At 43.3% G+C, this 15,202-nt stretch overlaps 1 protein-coding gene across 1 annotated transcript; it reads right to left on the reverse strand.

The window, feature by feature from the left end:
- Window positions 1–1,218: 1,218 nt before the first annotated feature.
- On the reverse strand, window positions 1,219–7,635 carry LOC123185726 (PH, RCC1 and FYVE domains-containing protein 1). Its single transcript, XM_044597560.1, has 5 exons — window positions 7,063–7,635; window positions 3,534–5,584; window positions 3,299–3,445; window positions 2,267–2,808; window positions 1,219–1,840 (listed from the first exon to the last, which is right to left on the reverse strand). Exons 2-5 carry the CDS (start codon window positions 5,436–5,438, stop codon window positions 1,711–1,713), a joined length of 2,724 nt encoding a protein of 907 aa, XP_044453495.1. The 5' UTR covers window positions 5,439–5,584; window positions 7,063–7,635; the 3' UTR covers window positions 1,219–1,710.
- Window positions 7,636–15,202: the final 7,567 nt, after the last annotated feature.

The raw sequence follows: 15,202 nt of genomic DNA on the forward strand, positions 1-15,202 counted from the left end.
ACTTCGGAAGAGTATTGTATTCCCTATGTAAAGAAATAGGAGTATAAGATTTATATGATCACTATCGAGGGAGTAATACATAACACCCTAGTTCAAAAGAGCGCTAGACGTTAATTATGCGTTTTGCCACCGCCTTGCGCTTTTTTTTTATCAAAACGCATGCTTATGCGCAGATTAAGCGCGGTTATGCGCTTGGCGTTTTGCTATCGCCTAAAGCCTAGGCGCATTTAAGCGCTCGCTTAGGCGCGCCTTTTTTTAACTATGCGTAACTTTAATTTACGAGTTAGCATGTTTTCACAACTTTCGACCCGTGCAACCAAAACTTCCTTTTTTTTATTAGTTGGACATTTGGAGTTTCAGACGACGCTTTTAAGCCTTTTTATTCAGTTTAGTTCTCCGGTTGGTAATTAATTATCAACTTTCCATTGTGAGCCTTCTTAGAATTGTATTGTATGATTTTATCTTTTTCGAATGCAGCCTTTTGATGCTCAGGCTTCATGGAACCCTTTATTTGAAACATTCAAAATACATGTTTCAAAGCTTCAAAAAATGCGAAACAAAATGCACATGGACATATGGATGTGTACTACACCTGTGTAAGGTTTCATGAGAAAATACATTGATTCATGAGCTACGCTAAAAAGTGAAAATCATTGGTTTTATGAATAGTACATGCACTGTTCACTATTTTCAATGTCAGAGATTTGTCTTTTGTCAGAGACTTGACCCTGAAAAACTGTAAGCTGCAGTATACTCCCTCTGTACCGAAATACATGTCACTGGAGTAGTTGACTTACTGCTACTCCAGCGACATGTATTTCGGTACAGAGGGAGTACATCCGTATTATACTGTGGATTTTTTTCCTAAAAGTTTAAGCATTGAAACATTAATTTCGAATTTTTCAAAAAAAAAGGAGCTCCATGTAGCTTGAGCTCCAAAACAAATTATCGGATTTTCCCCTCCCCCTTTTTTCTAAGAAAGAAAGAAAGGTTAAGCTGGCCTCTTTCTAAAAAAGAGATACTATATTTAACCTCAACTTTTTATAATGTTTGAAATATAAATAAGACGTCTTATTTATTTACAAATACCAGACTCGCTATAGCCTAAGAGCAGAATGTATGTTCTCATTTCTATTACCACCTCTAATCATATGGAATGCTAAAGATAACATTGAGAGACTATCTTGGCAACTGATTGTGTGTAGCACCTTAAGAGACTGTCTAGAATGACTTTAAAATTAGTGTGGCCACTTGCAACCATTCAAATGAGGCCTAATTTGTGGAAGATATATATCCAAGTACAATTGCAGGACACAAGTTCTTTTGTAAAAAATAATCATACTGAGGAAAAGGTAAAAAAACTGGAAGAGAAAAAAAAAACTTCACCTAGCTACAATGGCTAGTGTGATCTATAACATGGTGAAGGTACCATGCCCTGTTTGATCATGTCCATGTATGTACATTACACTGGGACAGGGCCCATGCTACACCCTCAGGCGGATTCAACACCAACCAAAAACTTGACTTATCATCCTATCGGTATTACAGCATGAAAAGACGATAAAAATTGCAGTGGCCATCGCAATTTGGCGGTCTCCAGCCCAGTTTGTATGACCACAGTTTTGCTAATAATTTGCTGATGTTGATTGGTCTTGCAGTTTGTGTGTGAAGAAACAGGTGTCGGCGTGCAACAGGTCATCCACAGGTAAGCTAATAGGCCGACCGGGTCGAGGCTGCTGACGAGACCCGTTCAGAGCTCCTCACGTTGTACTTCTCGTACACTTTCTCGCGGTTTTCGTTCCACCAATTTTCAGCCTGATGCTCCCCAAAGCGCCTTCGGCTGCAAACAAGAAATGTTTCAGAGATGCACAAGATGTCAATGTAAGTAGTAAGATTTTGCAAGGAAATGTGGGCATGTCAGTCAGTGTAGCAGAAGCATAGTGCAGAATGTATAACACAACTCACAGCTACGCACTGAAGCAAAAGTAATAATTGGCCTGCTGAACAAGATAACTGAAGTTCTCATTTACTGATAGTGTTAAATGGTGGGGAAAAAATGTGCTCTAGAATATTGATAAGAATTACAATTTGGTCACATATGAACGTGTGGCCAATGCCATTTACTATAGGCTCTCTCCTGTCTGGACGGTAAGATCGTGTCCACTAGCATTGCAATCATCAATATTCCATGAGTTGTTTGTGTGTAAAAAAAAGAAAAGCAAATTTGGTAGAAGAAAGCAAACATAACAGGAAATAATTTAAATACCTGAAGCGAACCCTCTTCAGATCCCGAGTCCCGTCACGGAGGGTCGTGAGAGTTATGTAAACACCTGGTTCATACTGCTCGATCCACTCAGCCTGTACTTGGTTGCTGGATATTGATATTGTTCCTCGAGGTTTGTAGCTGTCGTCACCATTTTGAAGGGACCTAGCATCTATGCTGACATTATCATCACCTCTGCTACTTGCAGACAGCATCTCATCACTATTGCTGTGGGCTCTTCGGTGAGGGCGATCCGATCCGTGAGGACTGGTAATTCTAAGGCTGTGAGTGCTGCCTTCACTATTTTCACTAATATTGCCTAGTAATTTGTGTTGATTTGAGATTCCTCCATTTGAATGCGGCGACCGTCCAGAGTTTGGACTAGGTGCATTGAGCAACTCATTCCTTGCTTGGTGAACTTTTCCATTCATGCTAGAGTAGGTAGCGACATGTGGCTCGACCCCGTTTGGAACATGTACTAGCTTTGCTTCATTGAAATCATAAGCTCCATGTTCTGGTGGTAACCTCTCAGCCATGTCCTTCAGCTACAAATTTTGAAAAAAAAACACTCAATAATGCATATTTAACAAACATTTCTGGTGAAAAGAGGTACCCTGTTCTGTTTGAAAGAAACCCAGATGATAGATCTGAGATGTAGAAACAGCAGGAAGCGCACATTTGGATGGGGTGCTTATCTCCTTTCTTTTATGTTTATGTTCGCACATGCAGTTTTTAAGAAAGAAATGAATTTGATCACAATGCATCATTTTACTCTCTTTTCTTACAATGAGCTATCACAAGGCCAATTTGATGATGCATTCGGCTGAAAAGAACCTCCAATACTCATGCAAAAACTATACTGTGAAAAGCCTATCATGCATCTCTACTTTTCTCGGCGATGGAAGATTTCATATTGTAGGAGAAGCACAGTTATATAAAAAATGACCATCTATTGGAATGCATTATGGTTTGCGACGATCAGTTGGTCCAATAGAGCATGATACAAACCAAGAGGGTTACAGCATTGAAAATTACCTGTGCTGTTAGAGATTTTATAACTTCCTTTGCAGCTTTGGATTTCGCAGACTCCTCTGCGACCAGTGTCATGGCCTCTTGTACTTTCTTGGCTGACTTATGCAGTTCAAGTTCATGATGGTCACAACGATTTCTCAGGCTGTCAACCTACACATATAGGAGTACTCTAAATTTCTTGCGACACACAGTAATCAACACCCAAGCAAATTTCTGCTGAAGAAAAAGAAGTACATACCTGTGCACGCAGCCTCTCAACTTCCTGGCTTAAGAGCTCATTTGCTTTCACCAGATTATCGGTGGCACTTTTGGAAAGAGAAAGACCATGAGTTGTTGGAACTGGTGTTGTAGAACGTGGCGGGCTAGACCTGCGAGAGAAAGGGGAAACGGCTCTTGAACTGGTTACTGACCGGGCCGCTGGTGTTCGCGCTGCTCTCGGAACCGCTGGTCTGTTGGGATCCGCGCCACCGGAGAAAGCGATATCTCTCAGCTGCAGCAGCGAACTAACTTGAGGATTCCGGAGAAATGACAGTGCATCAGTCTTCTTCCCCTGTTTTGCTGCCTTACTGTCCAAACTTCTAATCATGTCCATATTACTAGAAAGGATGGATTTTCCTACTCTAGCTTCTCCATTGCTTTCACCTGGTGCAAGGTCTTTCTTATTAGCTGAACTAGAGGCATTCTTTAACTTGGAGTAGCAGGAATCACAAACGCGGTGAAGCTTCCCGGGACTCGGAGCCAATGCCGCTCTCAACGCCTTCCGTGAGGTGCATGCATTACAGTGGACAAGTCCACAGTTGTAGCAGTTATGCCTCTTTCGAGTAAACCCGAATGGCTGCCGACACGAGGAGCACTGGGACTGATCGGCTCCAGAGACCCATTTGTGCAGGCATATGGCAGCAGTGAAGTTTGCACCACAGGCTATGTGCCTAACAGCTCTGTCTCTCAATGCCTCGACCGTTGTGGGTACCTTCCGGTCCTCTATATCTCCATGGCCCAATCTCCCATTAGCTCCTTTGCCCCACGTAAAAACTTCACTTCTACTTGTCAAAACCGCAACATGGTAGGACCCACAAGCGATCTGGAGAACATGTTCACTTGCAATCTTATCTTCAACCAAACATGGCCTCCCATCTGAATTCAGATTCCCGAGCTGGCCATAAACAGAATTGCCCATGGTCCACACTTTGCCAGAAGTTGTCAAGCCTACAGTAAGACTGTGGCCACATGCTACCCTGTAAAAATCATAATCAATAAGGGAAGCCACACAGGTAGGCTTAAGCCGTGCCTCCTTATCACCGTGACCGAGTCGGTGCTTGTCGCCGTCTCCCCATGTGAATAGCTTCCCAGCAGACACGGTCGCGCTGGACTGAGTGACAATAACCTCTACAATGGCTGCAGTGTGCCACACACCGCATGCAACTGCGATTGTCTTCAGCCCTGACAGTGACTCTACCTCCCTTGGACACGAAATGCTCTTCAGATCTCCATGGCCTAACACCCCAAATGAACCGTCTCCAAAGGTGAACAGTTGGCCCATTGATGTGATCAAGGCTGTATGCCAGGTCCCACAAGAAACATAGGCAATTTGGAGACCTTCCAGTGGTCCAGAAATCCTCCTGGGTATCCAGTGTCCTACATCAGTGCCATGTCCTAGAAGTCCAACATTGTGAGTTCCATCTCCCCAGGTATAAAGCTCACCGGTTGTCGTCACAGCACAGGTATGAAACTCCCCACAGGCAACAAAATCTATGTTGCAAGCTGCTAAAGACTCGACGAGACGAGGGTGCACAGAATCTTCCCGTGTTCCATGGCCAAGGCGGCCTCCAGAATCTTCACCCCATGTAAAAACTTCTCCATTTCTTGTCACCAATGAGGCATGCCTGACCCCACAATCCACATGGTACACATCAAGGACTAAATTGGACTCCAACGGCTTTGGGAGGAGGAAATCAGTCTTCCCAGTTGATCTGATTACAGTGTCGGAACTGGTTCGTGCAGAGTTGTCACAAACAACTTCACCCCACACATAGACATCACCTAAGGAGTCACAGTCATCTTGTGCAGAACCATGGCTAGATGTGCTAGGGGCACTAGAAATGCTTGCTCTAAGAACATCCAATGGTGGCCCCTTTGTGTACATATTTGTCACATCTGATGTCCAAGTAACTACAAAGCGATGAGGATACTATCAATGTACACATACGCTCACAACTGCCATGATAGTATTGTTTAGAATTACAGTGCTGCTGGAGTTATAAGCTAGAATAAGGTGGATATCTCAAACACCTGCACGTAAATAACAGATAATTGTGAAGTCGTTGTAGGGAAGCCGACTAAAAACAAAAATAAAACTTCATGAAAGAGTGAAAGAAGCAAAGTATGTGCAGATAGCAGGTTATGTGATGCCACATAACAGTGGCATGGAAAGCAGACAGTACAATGTATATCCAGTGGAGGTAACGAATTCAAGACTACGTCTCGTGCAAATAATAGTAACCATGATGGCAGGAAGGACCAAAAAGCAGGGCAGGTTCGCAAAGTCCTTTACTGAAAGGAATGAACTAGTATTTCACCGGATGTCAGAAAAAGTTCGCTGTATTCAGTGTAATTGTGATCCTTTATGGAAAAAAAAGGACAACAACTTCAGGTAACATTTTCTAAAATTAGGAGAATCCCAATTGTACATCAGAACAGAATAGTTCTGCTGGTAACTTTATGCACAGTGTTACAGAAAAGCAGAACTAGTGTTACAGAAAAGCAGGGCAGCTTTCCTAAGTCTTATATTGAGAAGAACGAACTAGTATTTCACATTCTCAGGATGTCAGAATAAGTTTGCGGTATACAGTATAATTTTGATCCTTCAGGAGAAAAAGGACAATAACTTCAGGCGACATTTTGTAAAATTAGGTGAACCCCCACTGTACAACAGAATAGAATAGTTCACACGTTTCTTTTCCAGGATAAAAATCGAAATCTGTACTGCATCATGAACCATAATTTCACAAATATCTGTTCTCTGCCTTCCCCACAGGCTTGGGAGTAACATCACCCCTACATTTCTGACAAAATCCTCAAGTTGCATCCTCAATTGGAGCCTACACTAGAAAACAAAATCTTTTGCTCCTATGGTACCATACCAAATTACAGAAAAGCAGGGCAGGTCTGATAAGTTCTATATTGAGAAAACCGAACTAGTATTTCGCCCGATGTGGGAACAAGTTTGCTGTATTCAGTGTATTTTGTGATCCTTCAGGGGGGAAAGGACAATAACTTCAGGTACAGTAACATTTTTTTTCTGAAAATAGGAGGGAGAACCCCAATTCTACATCAGAACAAAACAGGATAAAATCAAATCTTTTTTCCCTCCAGGATAAAATCAAATTTTATACTGTATCATGAATCATTGCTAAACACTAACTAATCCCCTACATAGCCATATAGTTTCATAAGTATCTGTTCTCTGCCTCCCCCACAGGCTTGGGAATAACCGTGCCCCTAATTTTCTGACAGATTGTATCCTCAATTGGACATCTTTGCTCCAACATTATACCCAACAAAATCATTTGCTCCTACATTACCACACCGAATCGGCATCAGGGGGCACAGGCTACCTGAATCCCAAGAATCAGCAACCAGAAAACTCTCAAGAACTACCAACGGGGGGAAAACAGCCACCTTTGCTGCGGCAGAGCAAAGGTCCAGAACCAACCTCAAATCCGCATACAGAGCACAAATTCGTGCAAGAAGGCGAAAGATTTGCTCACCGGAGCCCCGCGGGGAAGACGAAGCAACCTCGCCCTGCGCGCCGCAGAAGAAACCGCCGCCCTCCTCCGCCTAGATCCGCCCAGCCGGAGCGCCGCCGTACACGGAACAGATTCGCCGGCCGCCCTACGCCGACGCCGACTGGAGAGTCGATGCGCTACCACCACACTCCCTCTTTTCTCCCCTCTCTCTCTCTCTCTCTCTCTGACCAGTACAAGAAGTACTGAAACACACGGGTGACCGCCCTCACACTCCTCGTCCCGACCCTTTCTTTCTCCTTTCGGGTGGGCGCTCTGCTCCGGATCCCCCGGCGGTGGTGCGGCGGCGGCGGTGGCCTGCCTAGTTAGTCGCCGTCATCATCATCACCCCACCCACGCAGACACGCGCGCACATGCGCCTCTTGTGTTGTTGCTTTGGACTCTTCACTCACTCCACTAACTCTGCCTCAGCTCGCTTGTTTTCTAAGCCAGCCAGCCCCTCTCTTCTTGCTTAGTAGTTAACCACCTCAATGCTTCCTCAATGCTGCCACCATTGCCAGTGGAAAAGTAACTCAACCAGCTGGGTCTGCTTTGGCTGGTTCCTTGTGGCTTTCTTTAATCACAATCACCACTGCTGTGCTGGTATGTGTTTAGCTGCTATTGGGATCTGGATGGATGGCCTTGTTCTTGCCACCATTCTTCTCATCTGGTTATGTGCTCTTTTTTGTCTAGAGAGAAATCAATTATTTCGCATATGAGTATCGCCGCCAAAAAAGATCGGTGTGTTGATAATGTGGTTTTCTTTTGTCTCGAGAGAATTTTTTTTTTATCTCGCATATCTCTGCAGAAAATTTGATGTGTTGATAAAGTGGTTTAGGTGTGTGATTTGGTCATTTGGTTGTTTTTATCAGGCCTGGTTTGTCGTTGATCGTTGCTTTATATATAAAGCGGGACGAAAGCCTTTTTCGATATACTATGTAGACTATTGTCTGAAAGTATGTGTAGAAATAGACAAAAAAAAAGATTAACTGCGCAAGAAAATAGATAAACATGAGTATCATAATTCATACTCCCTGTGATCCAAAATAAGTGTCGCAGCCTTAAACTAACCCCAATTCAAAACTGCGACACTTATTATTGATCGGAGGTAGCATAAAAATGCGCCTTGATAGAGGATCTGGTGGGTTGTGTTTTTGTCATACTTTAGCCGAATCCTAATTTATCCGTTTCTTCTTTTTTCATGTACAATATCTCATATACTTATCCAAAGAGAAATATACCACAGTACTTAACAGAATGTGATGATAATGCTACAATACATGTGTTTTGGCGTTAGTGGGGTGATTTGGTCATTTGGTTGGGCAGGATTAATGAATGGGTGGTGCTGCTTTTGAGAAGATCAGGATGGGGAACATGTTCACACTAAATTATTAGAATCTAGGTTGGAAAATGCAGGGCAAAAACCAGTATAAAATCTCATAGCAACTTGCTAGTACTCCATATATATGTATATTGGTATGAACATCTAGATGGGAATCTAGATTGTTGTACCAAAACCAGCAAGGAGATCAGGAGGGCCCTGCTTCCATAAGAAGCCTTTTTCTTGGAGGCAGCAAGCACCACCTGTCCTGTCCCCCCCGTATAGATGCAAGAGAATGTCTGCAACGATGAAACAATATATACTGCTACTAACACAAAACAAATTAAAAATTGAGATTAGATAAGATTTGCTGCAAATGTAATCAATCAATGGGGATTAACACTTTGCTGTGCATCCATGTGTGGGTGTGCTGTCCTGGATCGATGCATTTAAGATGGATGATCCAAGAGGGGGCACAAGATCTGTCTGAAAATATGTATGGAACACCACCATCTTGAATTGTCACTAACTTCATGTGTGGCCAGTGAACATTGAATGTGCTGCTGCTGGTACGTGTGGTAGTGTGTTGGAGTGGAGCTCACATATGAGGCATGACTCACCATAAGTTTGAATTTGAAGAGGAGTGGTGTGCACTGTGTAACATGTGTGGACATGTATGGAACACATGTCTTGAATTTGTCTGAAATGTGTATGGAACACCATCATCTTGAATTTGATGTTTTTTTTTCTTCCTTTCAAAAAGAGGTCGGTTTTTAGGTTTGAGAAGGGAAAAGTTTTTTGAGGTTTGAGAAAAAGAAACCGAGCATTTTCTGATATGATACTTCTCCCTCCAATCGACCCTCAAATAAATCCTCCCTCCATCCGGGTTTACAAGGCCCGTCTTGGAAACACTGGTACCAAGACAAAAGCGAGAAAGCAGAGGATTAATAATTATTTTTTATTTAATGCAGAAAGATTCTGGAAGCACGGGAAAAAAAGGCCCGCACGCATACGAAGGAATTAATGTTGATTTGGAAAGCAAGAGAAATGGAGTAAATAGCCAACAAGATTAAGATAGAGGAAGGCGTATATTTCTGTTCATTATTATGAATTTCGTTAACCTTTTATTTTGGAATTCTCTCCGAATGACCATTACTTTCTAATTGTGCTTTAGTATAAAATGTTCAAAATCTAATTCACTAAGAACTTTTGTACTGGACAAATCTAGCCTTGTTAGTAATAGCATTTGGACACATTAGCGGTCAAATTTTAGCTGCCGTGCGCATCCTAAGATTGTGTGTTTCCATTTAAAAAGTATGAAGGAAATGTGTCTTTTCTTGGCCATATAAATTCGCTAGTTTTCTTCACCCGGATTAACTACTATACTTATGATCGATCAATTCGACGGATGAACAAGTGGATCACATTCAGTACTACCTTGTGTTCCTTGACGACAATTCATGCAATTGGCATCTCCTTGGTTAGGCCGCATGTGATCCACAATTGACGACAAGATAGAGAGATCAGCTGCCAGGTTATCTCTTACTTTGTGTAGCTAATCAAGGGGGGCAATAATCCCATGAGGCCCATGCTTCCATGCACGCAACGCAAGCATGTGATTCCACCGCCATGAAATGCCAAGAGAAGGGCTGAAAAACTCGATGCTGCGTCATGGTCCAAGAGCCTATGTATGTGTAGCCTCCCATGCATGTGATGGCCATGTATCATTCTTGGCAAGTAGGCGGATCATCACATCATGTACGTCCTTGAAGCCTCCAAGCAGCAAGAGGACAGGGGTAGACATGTCGCTCAACCGAAGGTGCGATGCAGATGGATGGCGGTGTGATGGTGATGCCAGATTTGGTGCGTGCGTGGCTTCATGCCTTTGTTGTGTAGTATCAATCATGCATGTGGTGTTGGGGTATGGGGCTTGATTTTTAGGTTGGAAAAGATCAAGATAATCTTAGTTGTCGCATACCATCCAACTAGTAGAAAAAGAAAGTCGCCAAAAATAAAGTTTCCAACTCAAATTGTTTGTGAGTCGTGAAAATTACTTACCACGTACGCAATTAGCAGATTTTCGTTATTTTTCTCACTTTTTTCGTAATCACAAATGTCTTGTGTGGTTGCAACACATCTCAACAATGACACAATCACCACGATAATAATACCCAAAATATGGGACATATTAGTCGCCCTCACCAAGGCCGTGTGTCCCCTAATTCGTCACATGTGACCCCCTAGTGCCACATGTGTTTCTATCACCGATAGTGATGTCACAATGAATATCGATACATTTTACATCGATATACATGTTGTCGTCATTATCTCCTACTCGTTTCATGTATCTTGAGGCACCCTCACTGACTAAGAGTAACCGGGCGAGCAAACTGAGATGACTAGTATGCTTTCTGTTTCATTTTTTAGCGGAAAGGACATTGAAGACCCTGCTTTATAAGAAAGCATAGGTTTAGGCTCGATAAACGAGCACACATATAGTACAAAGCCGAAAGCATACCAGCCACCGTCCTGAAGAGCAACCACGCACCATCCACAACCATCAGACGCGAGTGCCATCACCACACATTGGCCAGCACCTTGACAATTTATAAGCATACCGCAAGAAGTTTATAAGGATGAATATCTTGTAATGCATACCATTTGCCCTCTCCTCTGGGGGTTGAGGGCATTGCACAACACAACAATCTTTTTCATGGAAGATTAAGTGGAGAGTCATACAATTGTGTTGGCAAGCATGGCTACAATAACTATCTTTGCACCAGTAGTTTTGCCACCACCGGCACAACACATTGAAGCATCAAAACAACAATCTGTCATATGTAAAACCGACAATCTACAGGATGAGAGTGCCATGGGCTCTCCTATCGACGGCCACAGCAGGGCAGGATGGTGTGGTGAGGCTCTTATTCCATTATACAACATCGCCTCCGCAGGCAAGAGGACGGTCTATACACTCGAACCGCACCCAACACGCCAAGAAGTGGGTTAAGGTTCGCCGTATGCGAGGAAATCGGCATGGAACAACATGGAAAACTCGACGAATGAGAACCTACCTCGCTAGCGGTAGAGTTTTTCTCGTTATTTCACTTGATTTTGTTGTTATTGTTGTAGCTCTCACTTCAGAGATACACACACACACACACACACAGAGAGAGAGAGAAGCCTGTCCTATAAGCAACCCATCATTGGGCCATGTTGGATGCGCACAAAAGACTATCTATCCAAGACCAACATGTAGGTGCAGTCCATCGACGTGTCGTTTTGTATCCACACTAGAACATATACATGGGTTGTTCTTTCTCCGGCCCAATCCACTAGAGGGAGGGAATGCACGTTGATATCTCAAAGAATAATGATTTGGGAAAGAAACAGGGAGGGAGGAAACACTTTCTTCTTCTAGTTGTGTTAGCAGGCAGGTAGACAAACAACAAAGTAAGAAATAAAAATTGTGTTAATTATCTTGATATTAAGAAGCTTCCGAGGCAAAAAAAACTTTTCATTAATCAAACAAATTGAGTTTGAGCGAAGAAATTGAAACACAGAGAAGCAAACAAAATCTTCAACAAAACCAATCAAAATCCTTCAAAATTGCTTGTCTCCATCTCCATCTTTTGCACCTTGTCTGTTTTGAAGACAATAGTGAAAAACTCCAAAAGATCGAACTTGCACAAGTTGTAAGCTCGCCGTAGGTCAAGAAAACCCGCATGAGCTGTCCACTCCCACCTCAATAGATAATTAAGACCGATGAATGCACTTGGCTGGGGACACATACTAGGCAAGCTACCAAATCACCACCTCATGACCATTCTATCAAGGAAGACGACAATGAGCACACAAAAAGAAACAAGAGAAGCCGCTGAGCAATGTTGGGGAACATAGTAATTTCAAAAAATTTCCTACGCACACGCAAGATCATGGTGATGCATAGCAACGAGAGGGGAGAGTGTGATCTACGTACCCTTGTAGATCGACAGCGGAAGCGTTATGACAACGCGGTTGATGTAGTCGTACGTCTTCACGGCCCGACCGATCAAGCACCGAAACTACGGCACCTCCGAGTTTTAGCACACGTTCAGCTCGATGACGATCCTCGGACTTCGATCCAGCAAAGTGTCGGGGAAGAGTTCCGTCAGCACGACGGTGTGGTGACGATCTTGATGTACTACTGTCGCAGGGCTTCGCCTAAGCACCGCTACAATATTATCGAGGACTATGGTGGCAGGGGGCGCCGCACACGGCTAAAAATATGATCACGTGGATCAACTTGTGTTGTTTCCGGGGTGCCCCTGCCTCCGTATATAAAGGTTCAAGAGAGGAGGAGGCCGGCCGGCCCCTATGGCGCGCCAAGGAGGAGTCCTCCTCCTAGTAGGAGTAGGACTCCTACTAGGAGGGGGAAAGAAGTGGGGAGGGAGAAGGAAAGGGGGGCGCCGCCCCCCCCCCCTCTCCTAGTCCAATTCGGACCAGGGGGGAGGAGGCGCGCGGCCCACCTTTGGCTGCCCCTCTCTCTCACCACTAAGGCCCATATGGCCCATTACTTCTCCCGGGGGGGGGGGGGGTCCGGTAACCACCCTCCGGCTCTCCGGTTTTCTCCGAAATCATCCGGAACACTTCCGGTGTCCGAATAGAGCCGTCCAATATATCAATCTTTATGTCTCGACCATTTCGAGACTCCTCGTCATGTCCGTGATCACATCTGGGACTCCGAGCTCCTTCGGTACATCAAAACTCATAAACTCATAATATAACTGTCATCGAAACCTTAAGCGTGCGGACCCTACGGGTTCGAGAACAATGTAGACATGACCGAGACACGTCTCCGGTCAATAACCAATAGCGGAACCTAGATGCTCATATTGGCTCCTACATATTCTACGAAGATCTTTATCGGTCAGACCGCATAACAACATACGTTGTTCCCTTTGTCATTGGTATGTTACTTGCCCGAGATTCGATCATCGGTATCCAATACCTAGTTCAATCTCGTTACCAGCAAGTCTCTTTACTCGTTCCGTAATACATCATCTCGCAACTAACTCATTAGCTGCAATGCTTGCAAGGCTTAAGTGATGTGCATTACCGAGAGGGCCCAGAGATACCTCTCCGACAATCGAAGTGACAAATCTTGATCTCGAAATACGCCAACCCAACATGTACCTTTGGAGACACCTGTAGAGCTCCTTTATAATCACCCAGTTACGTTGTGACGTTTGGTAGCACACAAAGTGTTCCTCCGGCAAACGGGAGTTGCATAATCTCATAGTCATAGGAACATATATAAGTCATGAAGAAAGCAATAGCAACATACTAAATGATCGGGTGCTAAGCTAATGGAATGGGTCATGTCAATCAGATCATTCATCTAATGATGTGATCCCGTTAATCAAATAACAACTATTTGTCCATGGTTAGGAAACATAACCATCTTTGATTAACGAGCTAGTCAAGTAGAGGCATACTAGTGACACTCTGTTTGTCTATGTATTCACACATGTATTATGTTTCCGGTTAATACAATTCTAGCATGAACAATAAACATTTATCATGAAATAAGGAAATAAATAATAACTTTATTATTGCCTCTAGGGCATATTTCCTTCATTAGGCTTTCTCTGTTTTTTTTCTTATTTTTTGGTTTTTCTTTGTTTCCTCACTAGTTTTATTTGTTGGTTTTTCTTTGCTTTCTTCTTCTTTTTCTCCTTTGTATGTTCTTACGTTTTTTATTTTGTTTCTATTTATTCACCGGTTTTCTTTTTCTTCTTCATTATGCCTTGATTTTCAATTGCACACTCAACATGTTGAGAGCTCACCATTGGAGCAATTTAGATCATTGGATTGATATGGTTTGATGGCTGAGATTAATTGGATCTGCCCTTTTGGGTCTTTTTATATTGATATAGATATAGATGTATGTTGTACATTATTCGTATACATTAGGAACATTTTTGTACAGGTTTAAGAAAACTTAAATACATGATCAACATTTTTTTCCATATACATATTATATGTTTTGTACATATTTTTCATCTACACGAGAAACATTTTTCCATGTAGATTTAACATTTTTTTAAAGTGCTTGATTGGCCTTTTTCAAATACTTGAAAAACATTTCTAAAATACATGATCAACATCTCTAAGGATCTCCAGCTCTTTGAAATACATGATAAACATTTCTAAAGAACATTTCTAAAATGCTATGCGTCGGCTTCGACTCTAAGGGTCTCCAGCTCTCTGAAATATATCTGTCTATGAACATCTGAGCAACTTGTGGACTTTCAAATATTCCTTCACGGATGGCTCTTCTCCTGGATGACCAGCTAGCCCTTAACGTGGCCGCTACTCTAATGAACTGCATGTGTGGTAAGGAATCCGTCATCGAGAGTAGCTAGCGCTTTTGCGCCGGGGCCCCGTTGTGGCAGTCGGATGCTGCGCCACCTCACCATCCACAAGAGCCTAAGTACACAATGTAAAAACGATTGCCTCCATGCATGAGTGCCGTGCAACGCATAGCCTGTGCGATCTGGAGTTTGACACATGCCGATGAGCTATCACGTCTTCCATGGGGATAGAGCGCTTGGACGGCCGCGGCCACAAGGAACATCCTATTCTTTGCAGCAACTCGTGTGTTCCCAAAAGCACCTTCCACGGCTTCCCCTCGCCGTCAGTGATTGAAGAAGCGGCGGCGCCCTCTAGCCGGGCCCCAATCTCTGCTTGGTGGGCACAGGCATCCCATACGCCGAGCAGGCATAAGACACTCCGCTTCTCTCAAAATTCCGACCCCAGAAA

The sequence above is a fragment of the Triticum aestivum genome, chromosome 1A (assembly GCF_018294505.1).
Source record: "Triticum aestivum cultivar Chinese Spring chromosome 1A, IWGSC CS RefSeq v2.1, whole genome shotgun sequence".
Taxonomy (NCBI): Eukaryota; Viridiplantae; Streptophyta; class Magnoliopsida; order Poales; family Poaceae; genus Triticum; species Triticum aestivum.